At 36.0% G+C, this 21897-nt stretch overlaps 1 protein-coding gene across 1 annotated transcript in view; it reads right to left on the minus strand.

Moving 5' to 3' along the window:
- cgnl1 (cingulin-like 1) overlaps positions 1 to 21897 on the minus strand; it is a 73782-nt gene that overhangs the window by 36777 nt on the left and 15108 nt on the right. Inside the window, exons 5-8 of the mRNA XM_003198999.7 lie at positions 21410 to 21511; positions 20921 to 21069; positions 17960 to 18101; positions 16252 to 16464 (exon numbers count right to left, since the gene is read on the minus strand). Of these exons, the coding sequence (XP_003199047.2) occupies positions 16252 to 16464; positions 17960 to 18101; positions 20921 to 21069; positions 21410 to 21511 (606 nt within the window). The remainder of the gene's footprint in view (positions 1 to 16251; positions 16465 to 17959; positions 18102 to 20920; positions 21070 to 21409; positions 21512 to 21897) is intronic.

The following is a 21897-nucleotide window of genomic DNA, read 5'->3' on the forward strand; positions in this document are numbered from 1 at the left end:
GTGTTAATGTGCAGTGCTTCAGCGCTAAACAAAGCAGTGACTCATTAGCAGAGTTTGCTAGATTTATGTCGGTTCTGCTTACAGTTCAAAGTCTCGAAGCCCCTTTAGAAATCTCCTCTCTGCCCTAACTGGTCAGTAATGCCTCACTCATTAACCACGACACCACCCAAAATAACTATGGTCACCCACCACAAAACAAACCCAAGCGTTTGTTAAGCCACACACCACCCCTGAACTACAGGGGTCAGAAGGAGAAGTCTCGCTAATGTGTACCTACCCTAAGACAACACACTCCATGCTTGCAAAAAGGCAGAGGATAAAAGAAATGGACAAAGTTTATTGAGGAGTGACCTCTTGAAACCATAGATATCAACGGTTTGTCTTTAGTGAAGTGGAGGAGTGAAAAGTACTAAAATTATATTCAAGAGAAAGCACAGATACTGAATGAAAAAAAGTGGTACTAGAATGTGGCCCAAAAAACAGTATTATTGGGTAAAAGTAAAAATGGTAACACTTTAAAAATCTGGGACACATAGTCAATGTTAGTTAATATATTTAGTAACATGAACAAACAATGAGCAATACTTGTACATCATTTATTAATCGTAGTTCAACATTTACTAATGCATTATAATCCAAGACTGTGCTTGTTAACAATTCAATTCAATTCACCTTTATTTCTGTAGCGCTTTTACGATGTAGATTGTATCAAAGCAGCTTAACATAGAAGTTCTTGTAAATTAAAACTATGTCAGTCCAGTTTTCAGAGTTGAAGTTCACTTTAGCTCAGTTCAGTGTGGTAGTCCAAACACTGAAGAGAAAATCCATCATTGCACAGCTCGACAAGTTCAAAACCAAGCAAGCCAGTGGCTTCACTAATTGACGAAAGTGAAGGAAAAAAACTCAAGAGAAACCAGGCTCAGTAGTTATTCAGTGCACTTTGATTTAACCTGGACCAATAATGGACAACTATGTTTTTATTTACTGATGTCAACAAAGACGAATAAATTAATGTATATTTCATTGATTTTTAATGTTAGTAAAAACATTTGCTGATTTAAAAAAAAAAAAAAAAATCAAAAAGAAATTCTTGTTTCACCATGCTGAATCAATCTCAAATGCAAAGTAAAATAAATATAATAAAGTAATTAGTTAGACAGATATACAAAGATTTGTTTAAAGGGGGAAACCAAAAAAACATTAAACTGTAGAAACGTGTAGGATAAAGATAAGTATATTTTCTGAGGCATCTGTATATGCCAATATATAACTTATAGCATTCACCATGTATTCATTTCTGGTAAGATCACTAAGCAGAAGTATATTCCTTTACATAAGTTTTTGGAGTTTTGTTCCAATCCCCTGAGACCTTCATTCAACGTTTGAACACAAGTTAAGAGATTTTAGATGAAATTCGAGAGCTCCCTCATCCCCTTCAGACATCAATGACCCAATACATTCAAAGTCAGGAAAAGGAACCAAAAATATTGTCAAAACATTCCATGCGCCTTTAGTGGTTCAACTGTAATCATACAAAGCTCAATAAACACTTTGCAGCGAAAACCTAAACTGTAAAAGGTTTAGGTTTATGGTTTGGTGTACAAATGTGTTGTTGGAGCTTTGTGTGACTACAGATGAACCACTGAAGTCACATGGAATGTTTTGACAAAGGTTTTATTTTCCTTTCTGGACTTTGTTTGAACATTTCAGGATTGTTGCTGTCTGTGGAGGATGAGGGAGCTCTCATATTTCATCTAAAGCAGGTGTTCCCAAACGTTTTCTTATGACGGGCCAAAAACCAAACTTGATTGAGGCTAGTGGGCTGAAGGTAATTAGTGTTGCCTAGAATAATTTCATAATTTATTTAATCATATTTAAAAAAATAACTCGAAAACATTGCTTTAGATTAACTACAGTACGGTACACAAAAACAATCTAATTTATAACAGGATGGAGTTACATTAGTTTTTGCCATGATTTGCTCGCCGATGTCTGCACAGTCCTCTATTTGTCGAGTGACAGTATTTACAATTTAAACAACAGATTCATTTACAACATTTAATTAAAGCATTTGATTTCAGTTTGCATTTCCGTAGCTGAGAAATAAACCCTCCAACATTCTATATCTTTCTCACTCTTCTCTCAGACGGGATAGTGGGTCAAATCAAAGGTTACAATGGAGCGACTTTGGGCATCTCTGATCTAAAGTATCTTAATGTGCAATCTGAAGATGAACAAGGGTCTTAGGGCTTTGGAAGAAATGAGAGAGACTAATCAATAACATAATAAAACATTTTCTAATGAACTATCACTTTAATTGGTAAGAGAGTATGTTTACATGGACACAATACTCCCATTTTATACAATTAAGACAATACTCTATATACTCTACAATACTTAATTCTAATTAAATTCTACCATGTAATAGTGACTTTTGAAGACCTTAATTCGACTCAAGTTATAACTGAACCAAACAGAAATCAAATTAAAACATGTGGAGTATTCCTATTTTAGTGGCATTATTGAAGTGCAGTATGGACATGTAAACACCGCAATTAAAATATTACTATTTTGTAGTATTTTTACTACATTTTGCGAGAGGATGCACACATGGTAGTTGTTTTCAAACAAATGAGAATGGCTTCAAGCAAAAGAGCCCATTTTGGAAACGATGACTGTGCTCTCATCCAGTACCTCTGAGTTTGTCACGGAGGCTTGAATGAAAAGTTAGTCAATGAATTCAATTCAATTCAATTCAGCTTTATTTGTATAGCGCTTTTACAATGTAGATTGTGTCAAAGCAGCTTCACATAAATGGTCATAGTAACTGGAACAGTGTGGTTCAGGTTTTAGTGTTTAAGTTCAGTTCAGTTTAGCTCAGTTCAGTGTGATTTAATCATTACTGAGAGTTCAAACACTGAAGAGCAAATTCATCGAAATGCCAGAGGTGGGCTGTTGCTTGAGAATTTGTACCTGACATCGTCTGTTTGCAAACATAGGGCTTTATTTTGACGATCCATACGCAAAGTTCAAAGCGCAGAGCGCAAAAGCATTAAGGGCACGTCCGAATCCACTTTTGCTATTTTAAGGATGGACAAATCCGCTTTGTGCTATGGCGCATGGTGGAACAGGGTTGAGCTTATTTTCATAATAAGCTATAGGTGTGTTTTGAGAATAAACTAATCAGAGTCTCATCTCCCATTCCCTTTAAGAGTCAGTTGCATCGCGTCATAGCACATTTGCTATTTACATGCCGGACTTTGTAAGTGGATAAACGGAATGCTTCAGAGAAAAAACAGTTAAACAGAGCATCTACAGCGGGAGACTGAGAGATAAGCCTCCTCATTCTTTACTTCCACTTTCACTCTCGTGGATAGAAAAACGTTTTGTACACAGATATCCATTAGCCTATACATAATTATTTTGTTTATTAAGAGCAAAAGTGCACAAGGCACAACCTGACAGGTGGGAAAATCTAAGCATGTTTTTAATAAAACAAATATAAATATGCATAAAATAAAAAATACTGCTAATAATAAAAACATTATACAAAAGCAAATTGTCATGAATAAAGAAAAAAAAACTTTTTATGTTTGTGTAGACTAGAAAATAATAATTGTTTGTAATATTTTAATCCCTTAATCCTATTTCATTTGTAAAGATATTTGCGTATTGCTGTACACCCTGTGTGTATTAAGCAATGTTTAAGCGAGGCGCACAACTAACACGCTCTGCTCTGGACTTTAGTCCAGCTTTGATCTGGTCTATTGTGCAGTCTATTATTGTTCCTCAAAATAGCAACGCGCCAGCAATGCGCCTTAACACGTATGATAGGGCCCATAGAGTGAGAAGTTAACTGCAGTTGAAACTGTCACAAAATTAAAAACGAAATGCTCAAAATCACATATGGTACCATGATGAACACTGTTGTTGTGTGAAACGCTGGAGAAAAACTAGCATCGATTGTTGATGTAATGACGTTAATCGAACTTTGTGCTATAACATGTAAAACGAAATCATGAAAGGAACACGGAACACTCACAACACAACTCAAGTAAACACCTTAATTATATAATTGCTTTATTCATATTAAGGCAGTTAATTAGATTACTGATGTCAGCATAGTCATTGGGTGAAGTGCAAATGTCCTCCTTCCAATTTTTTTTTTTTTTTACACCCCGACGTGAGGCGACTTATGATGTCTGTGACCTTGAGAGAAGGTTTAACTGTGGCAGCATTCCCTTCCCTTGAAGGGAAATGAGACATTTCACCACTGATAAGGTACAGGACACTGGGACGCTGCTGAGAAACTGTTGCACTTTAGAAACTCTTGTTTGTACTTTACGAACTTTCACACGTTCCCGTTCTCTCCATGCCCCAGTTCCAGCAGTCAGGCCTTTTTGAAGAGCAGAAAGAGCGGGAAACGAAAGGCCAGAGCAGAGCAATGTTTGTTTCTTGACAGAGGCATTACAAAGAGATTTGAGAAAGCGGTGTGCTCTGAATGGAGCTCCAGTCTGCTTAGGCTGTGTATGTATAGTTGGGCATTAACCAGCATTGTGAAAGTGTTTAAAAAGCACAGGAATAACAATGGCTGGAGAATCACAATTAGTTCATGAACTCGGAGGAAGGACAAAAAGAGTCTTCAAGCCTTGCAGCTCTAAATCTTCACAGCACTGTTTATTGCCTGAATCATTATTGAAACTAATCAACCCATCTAAAGCTGTTACGAATTCACAATCATTTTTTCTCCCTTCACGAGCATCAGCATACTTCCAAAGAGCTAAAGCTCTCTAATCCACTCTCAAATCATTCAGGTCTACATGTCAAATGTATAATCTGGCGGAGTACAACATAATCTTCAAGCCGTGCAGAGAGCCAAGCAAAATTTAATCACAAGTCAAACCCAGTTTCAAAATGGATTGCCATTTATATAAATAGTGTTCTGAAGAAGGCTATGGCTCTTTGACTAACTATTTATTTATACAGCAGTTTTTAACTTTTTTATTTGTCACTTAACCTTGCACATTCACCATGTGGAAACCACCATTTGGTAACATTAGGATTTAGTGCTTCTGTTCACTGAGGCTGCATTTATTTGATCAAAAACACAACAACAAATTTAATATAGCATTTTGATTTATGATAAACAAATAAATGTAATTTTTCAGAATTATTTGAGGAACGTAAAATTAAAAATAACTGCTTTACTTAAAGAATGTCGTTATTAACATTAAAAATGTCTTATCCTAATCCATTGAATATGTCCTCATAAATAAAAGTATATTTAAAAAAAAAAGTTTTTAAAAGTACCTTTAAACCATCGTAATACATCACAGATTGCACAAAAAACAATACAAAACAGCACAACCATTAATATTAATAATGATCAAAGAAGTTTAGCCTGCAGCAAACCAGCTTTTTTTTATTATTATTCCTGAAAGATATTGTGATACTAAAAACTGGAGTAATGATGCTAAAAAGTTTTATTATTTATATATATAATAAGTATTTTTGATAAATAAACGCAGCCTAGATGAACAGAAGAGACTTATCTTTTTTTTTTTTTCATCAGGAAAAAATGATTTCTCAAGAAAATACCTAATGACCTTCATGAATACATTACATGTATCAAAGATAATCCATATTTTATACAGTGTTTCAATGTCCACACATTCCCAACACATTTTCTAAGATAACTAATGCACTAATACTTGCGCTACAGAAGGCGTAAGCAACAATTTCATCCACAATACATTCATGAAGTTCCAAATTTCTCAATTGTTTCGAGTTTAAAAGCACGTGTGATCTTATTTCAATGAAAACAACCAAGCTTGAGTATTTACAGTGAGAGCCAAGACCAATTAGTCATCTATTCCTATGGTCAACCTTTGAAAGTGACCTCTGTTGACATGCCAGGCGCTTTTCTCAATAAAAGAGCTGTGACTCGACAGAAAGATAAGAAAACACGACCATAGAAACATAAGCGACAGGTCATCCAAGGTACTTGAAACTTTATCAGACAGGCACAAAGTGTTCAGCCTTTGAATACCACAGCAACACTAAAGACTCCAGCTTCACTCCAGCTCCAAACAACAGCAGGTCTGTTTCTGCATCCTGGTGGTATACATTACAATAGCTGTGCTCCTAAACAAAGAGCACATACACATGAATGTGCCGAAGCAGGACGAAGCACAGAGGATAGGCGAGAGGTGCTCAAGCTGGAAATGAAAAAGCGCTGCTTGAAAAGCACTGGCTTCTTTCCAGCTGCAGAAGACGTCTGTAATAACCTCCTCTTGTCCTTCATGGATGGCGAGGAGAAAACATTTTCTCTGAATGAGGAGGGTTTTTAAATCTATCTTTAAGTATTAAATCTATCCAGCTTTTTTTACTACCACCAAACCTTTTGTTTTGGTGAAACATTGTTTCAGGCAAGCAGGTGGCCAAGGACACATTTGGACTTGTTATTTTATAAATGCAGTCACATGAGTGATTTTTGGGATGAGTTCACATCCTGCTCAAATCTAAATATTAGGGTTGTCGCAATACCATTAATTTGACTTTCGATACTATACCAGCTTGGGTATCACGATACCAAGTAGTATTGCAATGTTGTAATTCATAACTCAGATTATAGCGAAAATGGTCAGAAATACTATATTTCACATTATAATAGGTCTTGAATTTAATTCATAATCTCCTTATTATTGAAAAAAAAGTATTTTTTTGCACGTCACTTCACTTGAAATGTGTTAGATCTTTTTGTTTATTTTGTACAAAATTACTTTAAAATAAAGATACAAATTATGCCTAATGAAATTTGTTACAAAAGTAACATTTTTCCAACACAATCAGGCTATATGAAGTGGTCAGAAATTGTTCCAGTGTTTCCTGTTGCTATTTTGGGTTTTTCATCCATTGTTCCATGTATTAACAATCTAAGTAATTGTAAATGTCACTTTTTTTTTACAGATTGTCATGATTGTTGTAGCAAACATATTGAGAGGAACAGAAATGAATTGATTGAGATGTGGGTTTGAAACGTCAGAAAACATGCAACCTTAAAGGGCTCCACAGACTATTCAAACGTGTGAGCATTTTAGTGACTTTTCCACATGCTACATCATCTAGTGATGTTTATGTATAAGCTAATTTCGAGAGGATCACGTGTTTATGATTGCTAGCAGTTGGATCCGCATTATCCAATTCACTATGCTCCAATCAGATGACTCCTAAACTACAATAAATACTCTGGGTTTCATTCCACTGCTATCTTCGTTTTGAAGAGTCCCCCCTTCCACCCCAACTCCTCCTTCTTCCTAGATGGGTGACACGGTGGCCCAGTGCTTAGCACTGTTGCCTCACAGCAAGAATGTTTCTGGTTCCAGGCTTTACCAAACCAGCAGACATTTCTGTGTGGAGTTTGCACTTTCTCCCAGTGCTCACGTGGGTTTCCCCCAGGTTCCCTGGTTTCCTCCCACTGGCTAAAAACATGCAAATTAAGCTAATTGACTAATCCAAATCGGCACCATAGACATGCTTCTAGTATGTAGTTATCTCCAAGAGCAATCACTTACTGTTCATTGGTTACTACAGCACGGGAGTTCTCGAGATCTACCTGAGCTCAAACTCCCCTGGGCTCAAGGATCTTATGAGCTCAGGGCTTTCTCCCGGGACAGCATGCCAAACAAGCTTTTATAATCAATCATCAGCTAAGTGTGAACTCTTGAATTGTAGATAAAAGAATTTGCTAAGTAGTTTTAAAGATGTGTACTTTTACTTTCCCTTTAGTACATGTTTAGTTCTATTACTCTACTACTTTCCTTCAGCCTACAGTCAATAATTGCATTTTTCTTGTCTATGTGGATTATAATAATCAGTTCTGAGACTCCAGTCTAATCAAATCGCATATAGAAAGTGAATCGCACTATATTGAACTACCTCCAGACATGGGTGCTTTATAAATGCAGTAACCTGTTCGAAAGCATGTCCAAGTGTTCATTATCTTTACACACAGGATCGAGAGACTGTTTAGACTACATGTCTCTGATGAGATGACGACAGACGTTTACTGTATGATTACTGAATTTGCCTTAAACAATAACTAAATGCACTACAAAATGTTATATGTACACACATCCAAACATTACTTGTAAATGCATAAGCTTTTTACAGCCCAATACTCAATATTCACTTGAGTACTTTTGAAAGGTCTACTTTTTACTCATACTTTGAGTAATATTTACAACTGATACTTTTACTTTACTTCATTTTAGCGCAAGTAATGGAACTTTTACATGGTTTTTCAGTACTCTTTCTACCACAGGTTATCGTAACTTTGTTATACAAACTGGACTGGTTCAGTGTAAGTCTGAAAGGAATAGTTCACCCAAAGAATGAAAATTTACTTACCATTTTCTCACCCTTAAGCATTTTCAAATATTTCAAAATAAGAAATTTTTTTAAAAATGTTCGAAACCTGTAAATTTACTACTCATAGTAAGAAAATAAAAATACTATTGAAGTCAATGGTTACAGGTTTAAAACATTTTTCAAAATATGTTATTTGTGTTTAACATAAGCAAGAAATTCAAATTCAGGTTTGAGACAAGTAAAGGGTGTGTAAATGATGACAGGATTTTAATTTTTGAATGAACTATCGCTTGAAGTAAGCTAGTCCACAGCATGTCATTCAACAACTGGAGGATGGAGGACATCAACACTGCATTTTTTATGTCTATATGTACAATTTATACAACTGAGAACCAAGGAAGGAGAACTAAATCACAGATGACACGCTGCAGTGCTAAATAACATAGAGTCTGAATAAAAACACAATACTTAAGCATTCTGTATGTTTACGTCTGTTAACACTTCAAAATACTGTTTCATATGACATCCCTCAGTGCCTGAAACTAAAACACTCCAAAAAGTTGGTATTTCCCCAATAGTTCTAGGAACTATTGAAATGGTTTTTAGACCATTTTATTGAAATGCTTATGAAGGACGCATTTAATTTATCAAAAGTGACAGTAATGGTATTTAAAATATCAAATATCCTATTATTGATTAATTAATTTAGCTTTTAGGTAAATGTATTTTTTTAGGTAAATGAATTTTCAGTTATTAGTAATTATTTATCAGTAATTTATCAGTAATTATCCGACAGAAGTAAACATTGTAAACATTTTAAAATGAATAATTTTTAAACAACATTTATGCTTTACTGTATTTTGACTAAATAAACAGCCTTGGGGGGGGAAAAGGCACTTTCAAAAACATTTTTAAAATAATTTGTTAAAATGAAAGCACTTTTCACCATGTAACTACAACACTAGACCCCTCAATGACAATCACAGAGGTATCAACAGCCATCACATTCCTCTCTTTAAAATCAAACCACTCAGCTGGAGCCTGGACTGAATCCTTAGCGTTGCGCTTCTGCGTTTAATCCTATAAAGATGTAAACTCTAAGGGTTGGACCCCTGAGCTAAGCTCGTGGCTGGGGGGTTTTAGGGCTCCAGGACTCTACTCTTCACTCTGGCTCTGTGGGACAGCGAGAACAAAGGCAGAAGAATCCAGGCCAAAGCTGGACTGAGCCCAGGCTGTAGTGAGGACCCTGAAATGACCCACTTACACAGAGTGTGCGTCACGCATGAGGGCTGCTGTTTATATAGAGACTACAAACTGTCACAGTAATCACATATAATCATTGTCACTGTCCATCAAGACACAGAAATGCTGCAGACTGAGCTTGTCATTATTAGGCCGAAGGGTGAGATGTACAGTACAATGCAAATGGTTCAGGGCACCAATGCTTTTGCTTTGCATACTTTTGCACTGTATTGCATATAATTATGCATTTTAAATTTTTTTCTCTTTCTATATGCAGTAGACTTAATAGATATTCAATACTTCAGTATATGATGATAATAATGAACATGCACACTTTTAAAATGTACCTTGAATAATGATTTATTTTTTAGAGTGCTCTTTAAGAATGTCTAGATTTAAGAGTTGTTTATAACAGCAAAAGAGGATAGAAGATTTAAATGATTATCTTAATAGTTCAAACGTGAACATTTTTACATGTTAATTTGGCCAACTGCATGCTGAACTATTGAGTGACTACTTATAGGCCTATTGTTTGATAACACTGTGCATTAAGACTTCAGTAGCTAACATTAGTTTATTTAACCAAACTAACTGTGAAAGCTAAAAAAACATGTAGACAGAATCTGCAGACTTTTTTCTGCTTTTTCTAAACAAAATTTAGCAAAAGATGTGTGGATTCAGGTGGACTGATTTTGAGAGCATAGAGGTTGAAACTTAAATAAAATTTAGGCAGTAATTTAGGCAGTGTGTGGAGTCTTGTGACACCAATCTGTTAAGGCTAATTTAAATGTATTACTTTATGATTTATACCTTTTATGTTATTTTCATTTTATACTTCCGCCAAGCGCACACGTACAGTCCGGCGCAGCCTTCGCATACCCGCGCACCTCTCACAAAAATGTAACTACATATCACAACGACGCATAGCGCAAGCTTTGTGATTGGTCGGTTTAGTAACAGTGACAAGGTTGGGTAGTATGGGGAACCACGTTTTATGCTATGTGTATTATAATTTCAGTTATAAAGCATTGATATACAATAAAGAATCGTAGATAGAAGATACTGTGTGTTCACTTCGATTATTTTAAATTCAAGTAATGCACCATGCATTCAAAAATCTCTCACTTGTAATATTTGAGCATATTTACTGTACAAAACCTGTCAGTGAACTATGAGGTCAAAAACATAAAATAAACAAATAAAATAATCATTCATTAATCGTAATTAAGTTAAAAATGTTCAATTAATCGAGATTTTATTTTTAGACCAAATTGCCAACTTGGTGCAATACACCAAGTATTTTTGGGTTATTATTCTTGTTAAAGTGTTTTTGCAGCTTAGGTCAATATCACGACAGTACTATATACAATGATAAAAGCTTCAGCAGTTAATCGGAACAAGAACATTTGACAGTCACAAGCCTAGTATGTAAATATGTAGAAATGTATGCATGTAACATTACATCTTCAAGTAAATGTTTAACGTGACCATGGCACCAAGCACAACTTTAACTGTTTAGGGCAGGACTGCATGGAGGCCATTTCATGATTGTCAGTGTTTTCTCAGACGTTCATTCACTCATTTAATTTCCTTCTGTTTAGTCCTTTATGTATTAGGGGTCATCAACTGAACCACCGACTATTCCGGCATATGTTTTACACAGCGGATGTCCTTCCAGCAGCCACCCAGTATTGGGAAACACTCATACACTCTCACATTCACACAAACACTCATACACTATGAGCAATTTTGTTCATCCAATTCACCTATAGCACATGTGTTTGGACTTTGGGGGAAACCGGAGCACCGGGAAGAAATCCACATGATCACATGGAAAACATGCAAACTTCACACAGAAATGCCAACTGACGAGATTTGAACCAGTGACCTTACTGCTGTGAGGCGACAGTGCTAACCACTGAGCCACCGTGCTAGCCCTTCCCAGATATTTTTTCTTGCCAAATAGATTTTAACTGCATTAGATTATTATCTTGCTGAAAAATAAACGCATTACAATGAGTGCTTTTTAGGACTGACTTGTGCATGTCTGTATGTTTTAGTATTTACAATCACATCAATTCAAACCATATAGCCAACAACACTGGCAGAAATGCAGCGCAAACCAGGCCACAGCTTTCAGCACATTACCCTGAAGGCCACAATTCTTACATCTCTCTTCATTATCTTTCATGTCTTAAACAATTAGACCACAAACTTCCAACTCCAACCAGTATTGTCTGGTCGCATTCTTATAAAGAGAATGAGAAATAATTATAGATGGTCATTATACCATCACTTACACAACAAATTTGAAGCTGACCTAAAACATTTGTACAGATGCACATAATCTCTTTGAAGCCTGTATTTGCTTTGATATGGCTGCTCTTCATTGTTTTTGTTCACTGTTCCACATCCCTCTGTCCCTCTATCTCCTCCTCCACTTCCCTTCTCCAGCTGAATCACCACTGCTATCATCACCTGAGGAAACACACCACGTCCTGTGAGACTGCCGGCTCCCCAAACAGCCCCAAGGAGACGGGGAACGCTCAGTATCAGCCACAGCCCACAAAACAAACAAATACAGCACACTGACAGGCCGGCGCTTCTGTCAATACACCATAGGCCACACATCCTGATAGCAGCAACCAGTGTGAAATCTGGTTTAGCTTTGACTGATGTGACTGGTCTCTAGAGAGCAGAGCGACTGTAGAGGGTAGAAATTGTGGTTTGTTTTCACATTTACATTTCTAGAACTAAATAATAATCAATCAAATGGTTGGTTTTATTATGTTTTGGCTAATGTTACAAAGAAAATCTATTTTAAATAAATTACTTCTTCTGAAAGAAGCAAACCTGTTTTTTATCATTTATAATAAAATTTAAAATAATAATAATAATAAAATAATAATAATACTACTACTAATTATAATAATAATAGATACTTGATTAGCATATCAGCCTATTAATTTGATTTCTGAAAAAATCATATGACAAGGAAGACTAGAGCAATGCTTTAAATTGTACAAATATTGCACAATATTACTGTAATTTGCTCACATAAATGCTTTGATGGTCAAAACATCTGACATATTTTGTTTTACAAAAAAAAAAAATCACCCGTTTTAAAAAAAAAACTTTTTACACTTTTTCCTAAAGTTTGTGCTGATCTCACAACTAAGCGTGTGAATGTTCATGTGAACTATTAACTGAAAACCTATAAAGCTTTAGTTAGATCACCTGAATTTGTCATGATTTCCTTGACTGAAGGTGTTGCAACGCCTTACGACAAAAATAAGCTGCATATTTACTTATGGATGGGTCATGGATGGATAAGATCAATCATTGGTTATGCAAACTTTAACTAGCTTTTCTAAAATATGAAGGTGTTTTAAGCTGTTTTATCTGACAGACTGGTACAAATATGCAGACATCTCCATTGTCACAACAAGTTTCTGAGTTCTCTCATCTTTCCAACCGAGTTTTTTTTCTTCGGAGGTAATCAGGGATGTTCAATGCTGCGGGTACATTGAAAAGGCTTTTTCTGCTTATTCAAATTTGTCATTATTGGTGAAAACAGTTTAATATTGGCTTCTCTGAAACTGAATATTTTACTGTATTTTTATTTAGGCTAGATTATTATTTTATTTAACAAACCAACACAATCTCACAGCAATTCGTGTTTTGGCGCATATAGTGGACTTGTTTTGAAGCGCATCACCTCAGATGTTATCTGCTGTTTTTTTTTTATAGATAACTTACCAACAAAAATACGCTAAAATTAAGATTCAAATTTTATCAAACGGAATTTGTTTCAAAAATATACAAATTATATTTTTGTTTGTGCCCCTTAACTACTCAACTACACGAGTAAATAATTTGTTTCACTCTGTGGAAAATAATGATTTAATGAATGTTTCACTAATATTGTATGACAAACCTTAGTTATATATTAGCATTTTTTTATAGGTAATTTTTTTAAAGGATTATGTCTTGAGCATCTGATTTTTCCTTGCTGCTTTTGATGTGCTTTCATTTTCTCCATCTCACCAGTTCCGGGGAGTTTATGAGCATTTAATAAGCAACCCATGGCACGAAAATATACATTTAGATTTCAAAAAAAACTATCTTAATATTTAATAGGAATCATATGGTTGATTCTATCCATGTTGTAAGGAATGCCCTTTAATATTGTATTTATTAGTTGTCAGCAAGTATGAATGTTTATTGAGATTATAATACGGAAATTAAATTAAATTTGAAAAGAAATATTGTTATACAACACTTGTGACTGCTTTGGGAAAAAACGCTTGTCGTAGATGTCACAGGATGACTGATCATTAAGGAACGTGTAGTCTGTCACATTTGTTACCCACGACAAGTAAAAATTTATCCTCAAAAAAATTGCATTATCAGACATAGTGACTTTTATAAGCAACAATAAAAATCTTGTGATCTGACCAGGGCTGAAGACAAGGTTTCGTAGCCTATTTAACTGTACACAAAACTAATTTATCACACGTCTGCAAAGTTCTGGAACTAATGTCGGGAAAACTAAAAACAAAAAATTAATGCACCATCAACTGGACATCTTTGAATACCCATCCAGAAATACAAACATGTTCAAGTATTTATCTAATATAGAGTAATGTCCATAATTTGCAATTGTTTTTTGTAAATGAACAAGCAAACAAGGAAATCTACTGGAACTCTGGAGAGAATCCATTTACAAGAATGTCTAACCGTTGAGAATCAGGAATCTCTTGCTGAGAGGGGGACACAGTGACCCCCACAACCTTTCTGCTTCCCCTCCTGCTATTGGTGCAAAGCAGTACCTTAATATTCAGCAGCATGAGACCATCCACATATGTAGCGCACAAAACTTGCATGGGGTGTAATGGGAAACACTGGATCAGCAGTCTAAACTCCAACTAAAAGTTTGGGGAATAATCAAACAAATCAAAGTATCTGTTTTTGTACAGACCTCCCCAATTGTGTCATCTGTCAGACCCCTTGTCTGCACAGTGACCCACATATTGGCCATGTGCAATTCCCTCATCTATTTGCATATGAAACAAACCCATCATTCATTTCCAAAGAAAGAGAGAGTGAGCAGCTAACCGCCCCATCAGAGGCTCATTAGATTAGTGACGGCCTGCCACTGCAATTAAGCAGCGCTAAACTCCATTCAGAGCTTCACCCTTCAGTGTTCCTCCACATGGGGCCTTCCTATCAACACCGACACCATAAAGAAGAGGCGCACGGTAACACTCGTTTAGCCCGATGGCTTGGTCGCATGCTGTAATGTCCAGAAAGCCAACATTCACTATCAGTCTCCAACAACAAAACCATCCTCCATTCTTCAGCAATCCAATCGTGCAGCTGTTCAGAAATAAACACAATGCAATAGGGCTGCACCAGGTTTACTGTGGCACCTGACCAAGATTAAACACTTTGTTTACTCGTTTTAAATACGTCTAAACTGAGACAACAATGGCCTCCTTTGCATAGGAAGTTCCTTTGTTGAAAAAGGAAGTGAGCTAAGAAGCACGTTGAAGGAGCTTGCCTCACGTGTGGACGCATCTGTCCTCTGACCATCTCATTCACTTATTCTCTTCCTGTTTTTTCTATAACTTTTTCCATTTTTCAAACTGTTATCTTATGTGTCAGCTTTTGGGTTTTCCCCATATGAGAGTATTCAGCCACCCTCCACATGTCCCAAACCTGTTTAAGTTTCCTTTTCATTTAAACAGAAAGTATTTGGAATAATGTTGGAAACCAGTATGCTTTGACTTCAATAGTATTTTTTACTATTATTATTTATTTTAAAAGAAACTCAAAGACTTGATACCACATGAGGGTGAGTAAAGGACGAGTACTTTTTCATAGACAGTATGTTCATAACCTAGATTGCCAAATCAATATTCATTCGATTACTGTCGCCACAGCTGATGTATATAGATGTTTGTTTGAATACATTCTATATTGATAATGGCAGGCTGAATGGTCAATGATAAATCATATGCATAACTATGCGTGACCAAGACGGTTTGCTGAGATCGCACATTTACGTCAATGTAAAAAATATTTTTTTTAACGAAGTCTCAAAAACTCCTTCATGTCAGTCATACAGACAATAGTCAGCATAAGTTTGAAGCTTGGTATAGCATTGTATGTGTGTACTGAGCTGGTTCCAAAAGAATGGATCGGTTGGCTACCACAGCCACTTCAGATCCAGACTCAGAGAGTGACAGGATAAACAGCAGCTCATTAGCATTTAAAGAAATATGAATAAAATGACTTACTGTGGACGGAGGCGTTTTTGATTACGGGTGAAAAGGATGTTTAAGCTTAATTACGCTACCATACAGAAATTTGACCAAAATTAGTTATGGACTTGTCGTTAAGACCAAAACATATTATATCAACTTGTGTAAAATGGGCACACCTTTAAACATGACTTTTTTTTTTTTACATGCTACATGACACTTTTTGTGGGGAAAGGAAATGATGGGATGATAATGAGGGAACAGGATCAGGAAATGTTTACTTAGTTACTAGTTGTTGTTAGTTTTTATCATCACAGAAACCACTGCTGTTGTGGTTTGTTATAGTTAATGTTAAACGCCAGAGATATATCACCTGTTTGGCATCCTCCGCCACCGACTGCAGTTTACGGATCTCCTTTTCGTATTGCTCCCTAAGTTTATCCACCTCCTGATCGTGAGTTGCCACCTCCTCTTTGAGAGCTCCTTTAAGGGCGGTCAACTCCCTCTCCCGCCTCCTCAGCAGCTCCTCCTGCTCCTCTCTGGTCAGAAGCAGGTCTTGGAGGTCTATTTTTAGCTGCATGAAGTCCTACAAAGAACAGCACATGTTTAGAGGTTCTTTCGTCTGAGGCCGAAGTCTTAATTGTGCTAACTATGCAAAGCAGACAGATCCTACAGATTACTGCAGTGTAAAATTTGCATGGGAAAAATACAGGTTATGTGCCTCAAAAGAAGTTGCAATACGGTCCATAAGACTGGCATTAGTACAGATATATTTATAAAAAAAATATTTTAGTCACCAAAAATGTTTAGAAATTAAATATAATACAACTGAAGTCAAGCAAAATAAAGCAAAAATTAAAATTACTACCTGCAAAATTTCAACAAAATTTATAATTTTTTTGCTTTTTTTCCACTCTTTTTTAAATTTGTATTTAATATTTTTCTTTAACATATGATTTTGGTGGGCAGCAGTGGGTAGCATGATCACCTCACAGCAAAAAGGTCACTGGTTTGAGCCTTGGCTGGGTCAGTTGGCGTTTCTGTGTTGAGTTTGCATGTTCTCCCAGTGTTCGCCTGGGTTTCTAAACACATGCGGTACAGGTGAATTGGGTAAACTAAATTGTCCATGGTGTATGAGTGTGATTAAGTGTGTACAGGTGTTTCCCAGTGAGAGGTTGCAAGTGGAAGGGCATCCACTGCGTAAAAAATACATGCTGGATAAGTTGGTGGTTCGTTCTGCTGTGGCAACCCCAGACTAATAAAGGGACTAAGAAGAAAAGAAAAGAAATGAATGAATAAAAATTTGTCTGTACTAATTTTTGAACCATTATCGCAAGATATTTTGTTAGACAAGCTCCAGATTTAACTTCAGTCCTGATTAATCTAATGTACATGCATAAATATAACACATTTTAAATAATGTGTCAAAACAGGCAGACCTTAGTTGTATACATATGTTTTTTTCCACATAACTTAAAACTCTTTAAAAGCTAAATGTTTGCAAAGCAGACTGTTATAACATCAGTTTTGAACAGTTTTGAGATGTATTGTTGGTGATTGTATGTGTTTTTGATCGTTTGGGTAGCTTCACATAATCAAAGGAAAATTAAGACCTGTTTAAAAATTTTTAAGACCTACAAGACAATATTTCAGTCAATTTAGGACTTTAAGGGCTAAAATTTTATTTTTAATGTTAAGACCCCGCTGACAACCTGTAATAGCAGTAACCGAATTGTCAGCATCATTAATCTAGTCTTTGTTGTTTCATAATCTTTCAGAAATCATTCTAATAGGTTGATTTGGTGCTCAACATTTTGTTATATTTAATGTTTACAATAATTGCACTGAAGTAGCATTTAGTTTTTTTTTTTGGAAACTACAGTTTGATACATTCTTAGATGAACATTTAAAATAACAGCACTGATATATAAATCCTTTGTAAAGAATGAATAAACTGTCACATTTGATCAACTGTAATGAATAAAATAAAAACTGTTTACTGGAAGTGTATCTAGAGTATGTAATGTAGTTTCTGACTGTTTTAATCATTTCAAAATGAGATGTTTTTCACTGTACATTACCTCCATCATGGCCTCTTTGTCTGTGCTGTCTGTTTGAGATTGTTTGGCTCTATCCAGCTCATCGTGCATCTCTGAAAGCTGATCCTGCAGGTCTCGGATCTCAGTCTGGTACTGCTCTTTCTCCATTTTCACCTGGTAGAGTCTGAAATACACAAACAAACACAAATACAGTCAGAATACCTGCATTCTGCAGAGAAACAATGCAGACATGTCTGGTAATCTGCTGAGCTCATGTCCATAAAACCCCTGCCAATTCAAACCATGATGTCACAAAGGATAGTTGACACCTTATTTTGACAACCGTAGATAAATCCCAGAAACTTGCATATCTGACGGTGGTGTACATTTTCCCAGAGTTTCACAGAGAAGGATTCACGTCAGCATTCACAAAGTTAACAATGATTACACAGATGGCTCAAAAGCAGATGCAAGGTCAGAGATTTAACCAAACGGCAACCTCCCGCTCTCCCTTGTGAAGCCAATACGGAAGTAACTGAAACTGCAATTCATCGCCTCACCTTTGGAGGCTGGCTCCAGGAACTCCAGATGTTCACTAACTGCAATGGTAAATTGGATAATTTTACAGCTGATAAAAACATGTTTACAGCCTGGTAAAAAAGATGGGTTTGGTGCATATAGCTAATATTATCCTTCATGACAACTATAAGGGGGTGAATTTCTTTACAATCCATCCGTTTCATTTTTATTCAGTGATATTAAGTCTATGGCTACTTGAGTGACAGCTAGGTCTCTCTGGTCGCCGTCTCGTCATCTCAGCTGATTCCATAAAATTAGCCGCTGAACTCGGCACATACATCAATTTTTTGTTTTGTTTTATGTGGCTTTACGCAGTCAATTGCCTTTTGTGATTGTTTCCTACAATTATCGAATAATATGGCATGATGTGTGCAGTTAACTGTGCTCACAAACCATTCACAGGGCCTCCATTTCCCACGTGAGTGAAATTATATATTTCTATACCATCTCTATAAATTTATTTGTTTTATTTAAGATCATTTATCATTTATATTTTTCTTAAGACCTGTAATGCACTCCAGAATCTGACAGATTGATTAGCTGTAAGCTCTAGAACAGTCTTCTGCAACACTGTCATACAGTGTTGTGCCTGTTTAATAAATTAACAGTAATAACGAGGAGTGTTAAAAAAAAGTTATATCCAAATACACATGCTGTGCCCAATATGATCTAAAACCTGACAGATGGACAAATCTGAGCTTGTTTTTAAGAAAAACAAATATAAATATGCAAATAATAAATAATACAGCTAATAATAATAACATTACACAAAAGCAAATTGTTATGATCAAACTGAAAAAGCACACCTCCTTTTTTAGACCAGAACAACTTTGACGCACATTTGAGCGCAAATGCATTTGTTATTTATTCTTCTGTTATTGAAAAACAATGTCTAATTCTCAGTCGCCTTTTAGCAAGAAGGTCACACTGGTTCAAGTCCTGGCTGGGCCAGTTGGCATTTCTGTGTGTAGTTTGCATGTTCTAACTGTGTTCGCATGGGTTTCCTCCTGGTGCTCTGATTTCCCAAACACATGCGCTATGGGTGAATTATGCAAGCTAAATGTCCGTAGAGTATGAGTGTGTGTAATGTGAGAGTGTATGGGTGTTTTCCAGTACTGGGTTGCAGCTAGAAGAGCATTCACTGCGTAAAACATATGCTGGAATAGTTGGAGGTTCATCCGCTGTGGCGGCCCCTTCTAAATAAGAGACTAAGCTGAAGGAAATTTAATAAAAAGTGTTCAGGAAGCGTTTTTGAGTGTTCATGCTTGACAGAAACAAAAAAGCTGGCATGTCAAACTTTTAGGAAAAAAAACTGAACATGTATTTTTGTCTAAACAATGAATCGATTAAATCAATTAAAATCAATTACTAAAAGTGTTGGCAACAAATTTCATAATCGAATTGTCGTGTTGCGCGAAACAGAGATGTTTGATTATGAAAAAAATTTAGTTGTGAATGCACTCGGCCTCTCTTGTGCACTGATGCCAGCAGAGTTCCGTGACTCATCAACAGGACAGAGCAAACAAAACGAGGACTGTAAAGTCCCTGGTGCTGGTGTCGTGGAGCATCATGCAAAATTTCAAACTGAGCTTTGGTGCGTTGGCTGGCCTTGAGCCAGAAAAAGATGTGTCATATTATCACAATTATGCAGATTTTTTAACCACCCAATGCTTATTTTATGTTTTAGACATGTAAATACATACATCTATTCAAATACAATTTGCCGATCTGTATTATTCATATCAGGTACACATATTGAAAGTAACAACAAAGTTCAATCTATCCTTCTTCCAGCTGGCTAGCCACTTGCATGCATTTTGGGAGTAACTTTTGAATTTATGTGCTAAATTCTGCTTTTATGAATGAGGCAAGTAAGAGCCCACAAGGAAACATGGCGATGCCCATCTCACGTTACGGATTACTATCAAGATCATTTATATGTCTTTTAAACAACAAAAACACTCACTAACACTTTTTTGTGAATTGGAATATCAGGTAGCTGATGACATGATGAGCTAGCGAGTGAATATTCTTATTATTAATTTCGTCTTGTTTCCAGTCCAAATATAAGTTTAATCAAGGCTAAACAAGAAAAATGGCATTTAAACCATTAAAAACAGGACAAAACTACTAAGTATTTTTTTTACTTTACTATTATTATTATTATTATAACAGCTCAGGGAGGCTTAAGGACAACATTTGTGTGCACGTTACCAAGATTTTAGATCTGTTTTTGAATAAAGGGTCAGAAATCATTGCTTTTCTTTTTTTAAAATTCCAATTCATCGAAAAAAATAATCAACAGACTAATTGATTATTAATATAATTGTTAGTTGCAGCTCTACTTCAATCATTACCGTTTTATTAACAAATTTGAAAATGATTTCATATAGTGTTCATATTCTGTGTGAATCAGTGTCTTACTCGTCCACTGTAGTGCGCAGGTCAGCCTCTGTTTTACTCAGCTTGTCCCTCAGTCTACTGCACTCAGCTTGACTCTGCTCCAGCTCTCTCCTCAAGTCTTTCACTCCAGCTCCCGCCTTCATCTGCATCTCACTCAGATCACTGCGCTTCTGCCGGCGGGACGTAATCAGAAACGACAGTGAGGACATGAATTGACAGTAACCTTACTAAACCTTTCAAATAATTGTCTGTCTGAGACACAGGGAGTCTTTTTTTGGATCTAAGGCCCAAGTAATTGGTTAATTTGATTATTGAACTTAAAGGGTGATAGGAGTGGGATTTTCGGTCAATGTGGAAGCTTGTAATCGACTGACTACACAGACAGAGCAGGGGTCCAAGGTACAGTTGACAAGTTAAAGCAGTACAAGTATTATTAGAGAGGGGGGAGAGAGGGAGGGAGAGAGGGAGAGAGAGAGAGAGAGAGAGAAAGAGAGAGAGTGAGAGAGATACCTTGCTCTCATTCTCAAGCTGTTTCTTAAGATCAGCGATTTCTTTTTCCAGTTCTGCTTTCTGCTCCTGAAGAGCTTTAGCCTGCGCTGAAAGGTCTGGAGACTGAAAAAGAGAAACATTTATATGCAACTGAGCTCTTTTCAGCACTGCATAATGGTGATAAATATTAACATTCAAGCAGAATATGAACAGCAGATATAATAACCTGTCAAAATCCGAAAAGTTTAAAAGGCAATCATTTATAATGCGTACTCACTGCATGCAGCTTTTCAAGATTGTGTACATGTAAAGGCAGCACTTTACAATAAGGTTGTATGAGCTAATGTTAGTAAATGCATTTACTAATATGAACAAACAATAAACAATACATTTATTACAGTATTTGCTCATTTGCTCAAGTTAAAGAATGTCAACAAGTAGTCGTTTGGATTTTAATAATGCATTACTTAATAATTAACTATAATTAATAAATGCTCATACATAGTTAA

Source organism: Danio rerio, chromosome 7 (assembly GCF_049306965.1).
Source record: "Danio rerio strain Tuebingen ecotype United States chromosome 7, GRCz12tu, whole genome shotgun sequence".
Classification (NCBI taxonomy): Eukaryota; Metazoa; Chordata; class Actinopteri; order Cypriniformes; family Danionidae; genus Danio; species Danio rerio.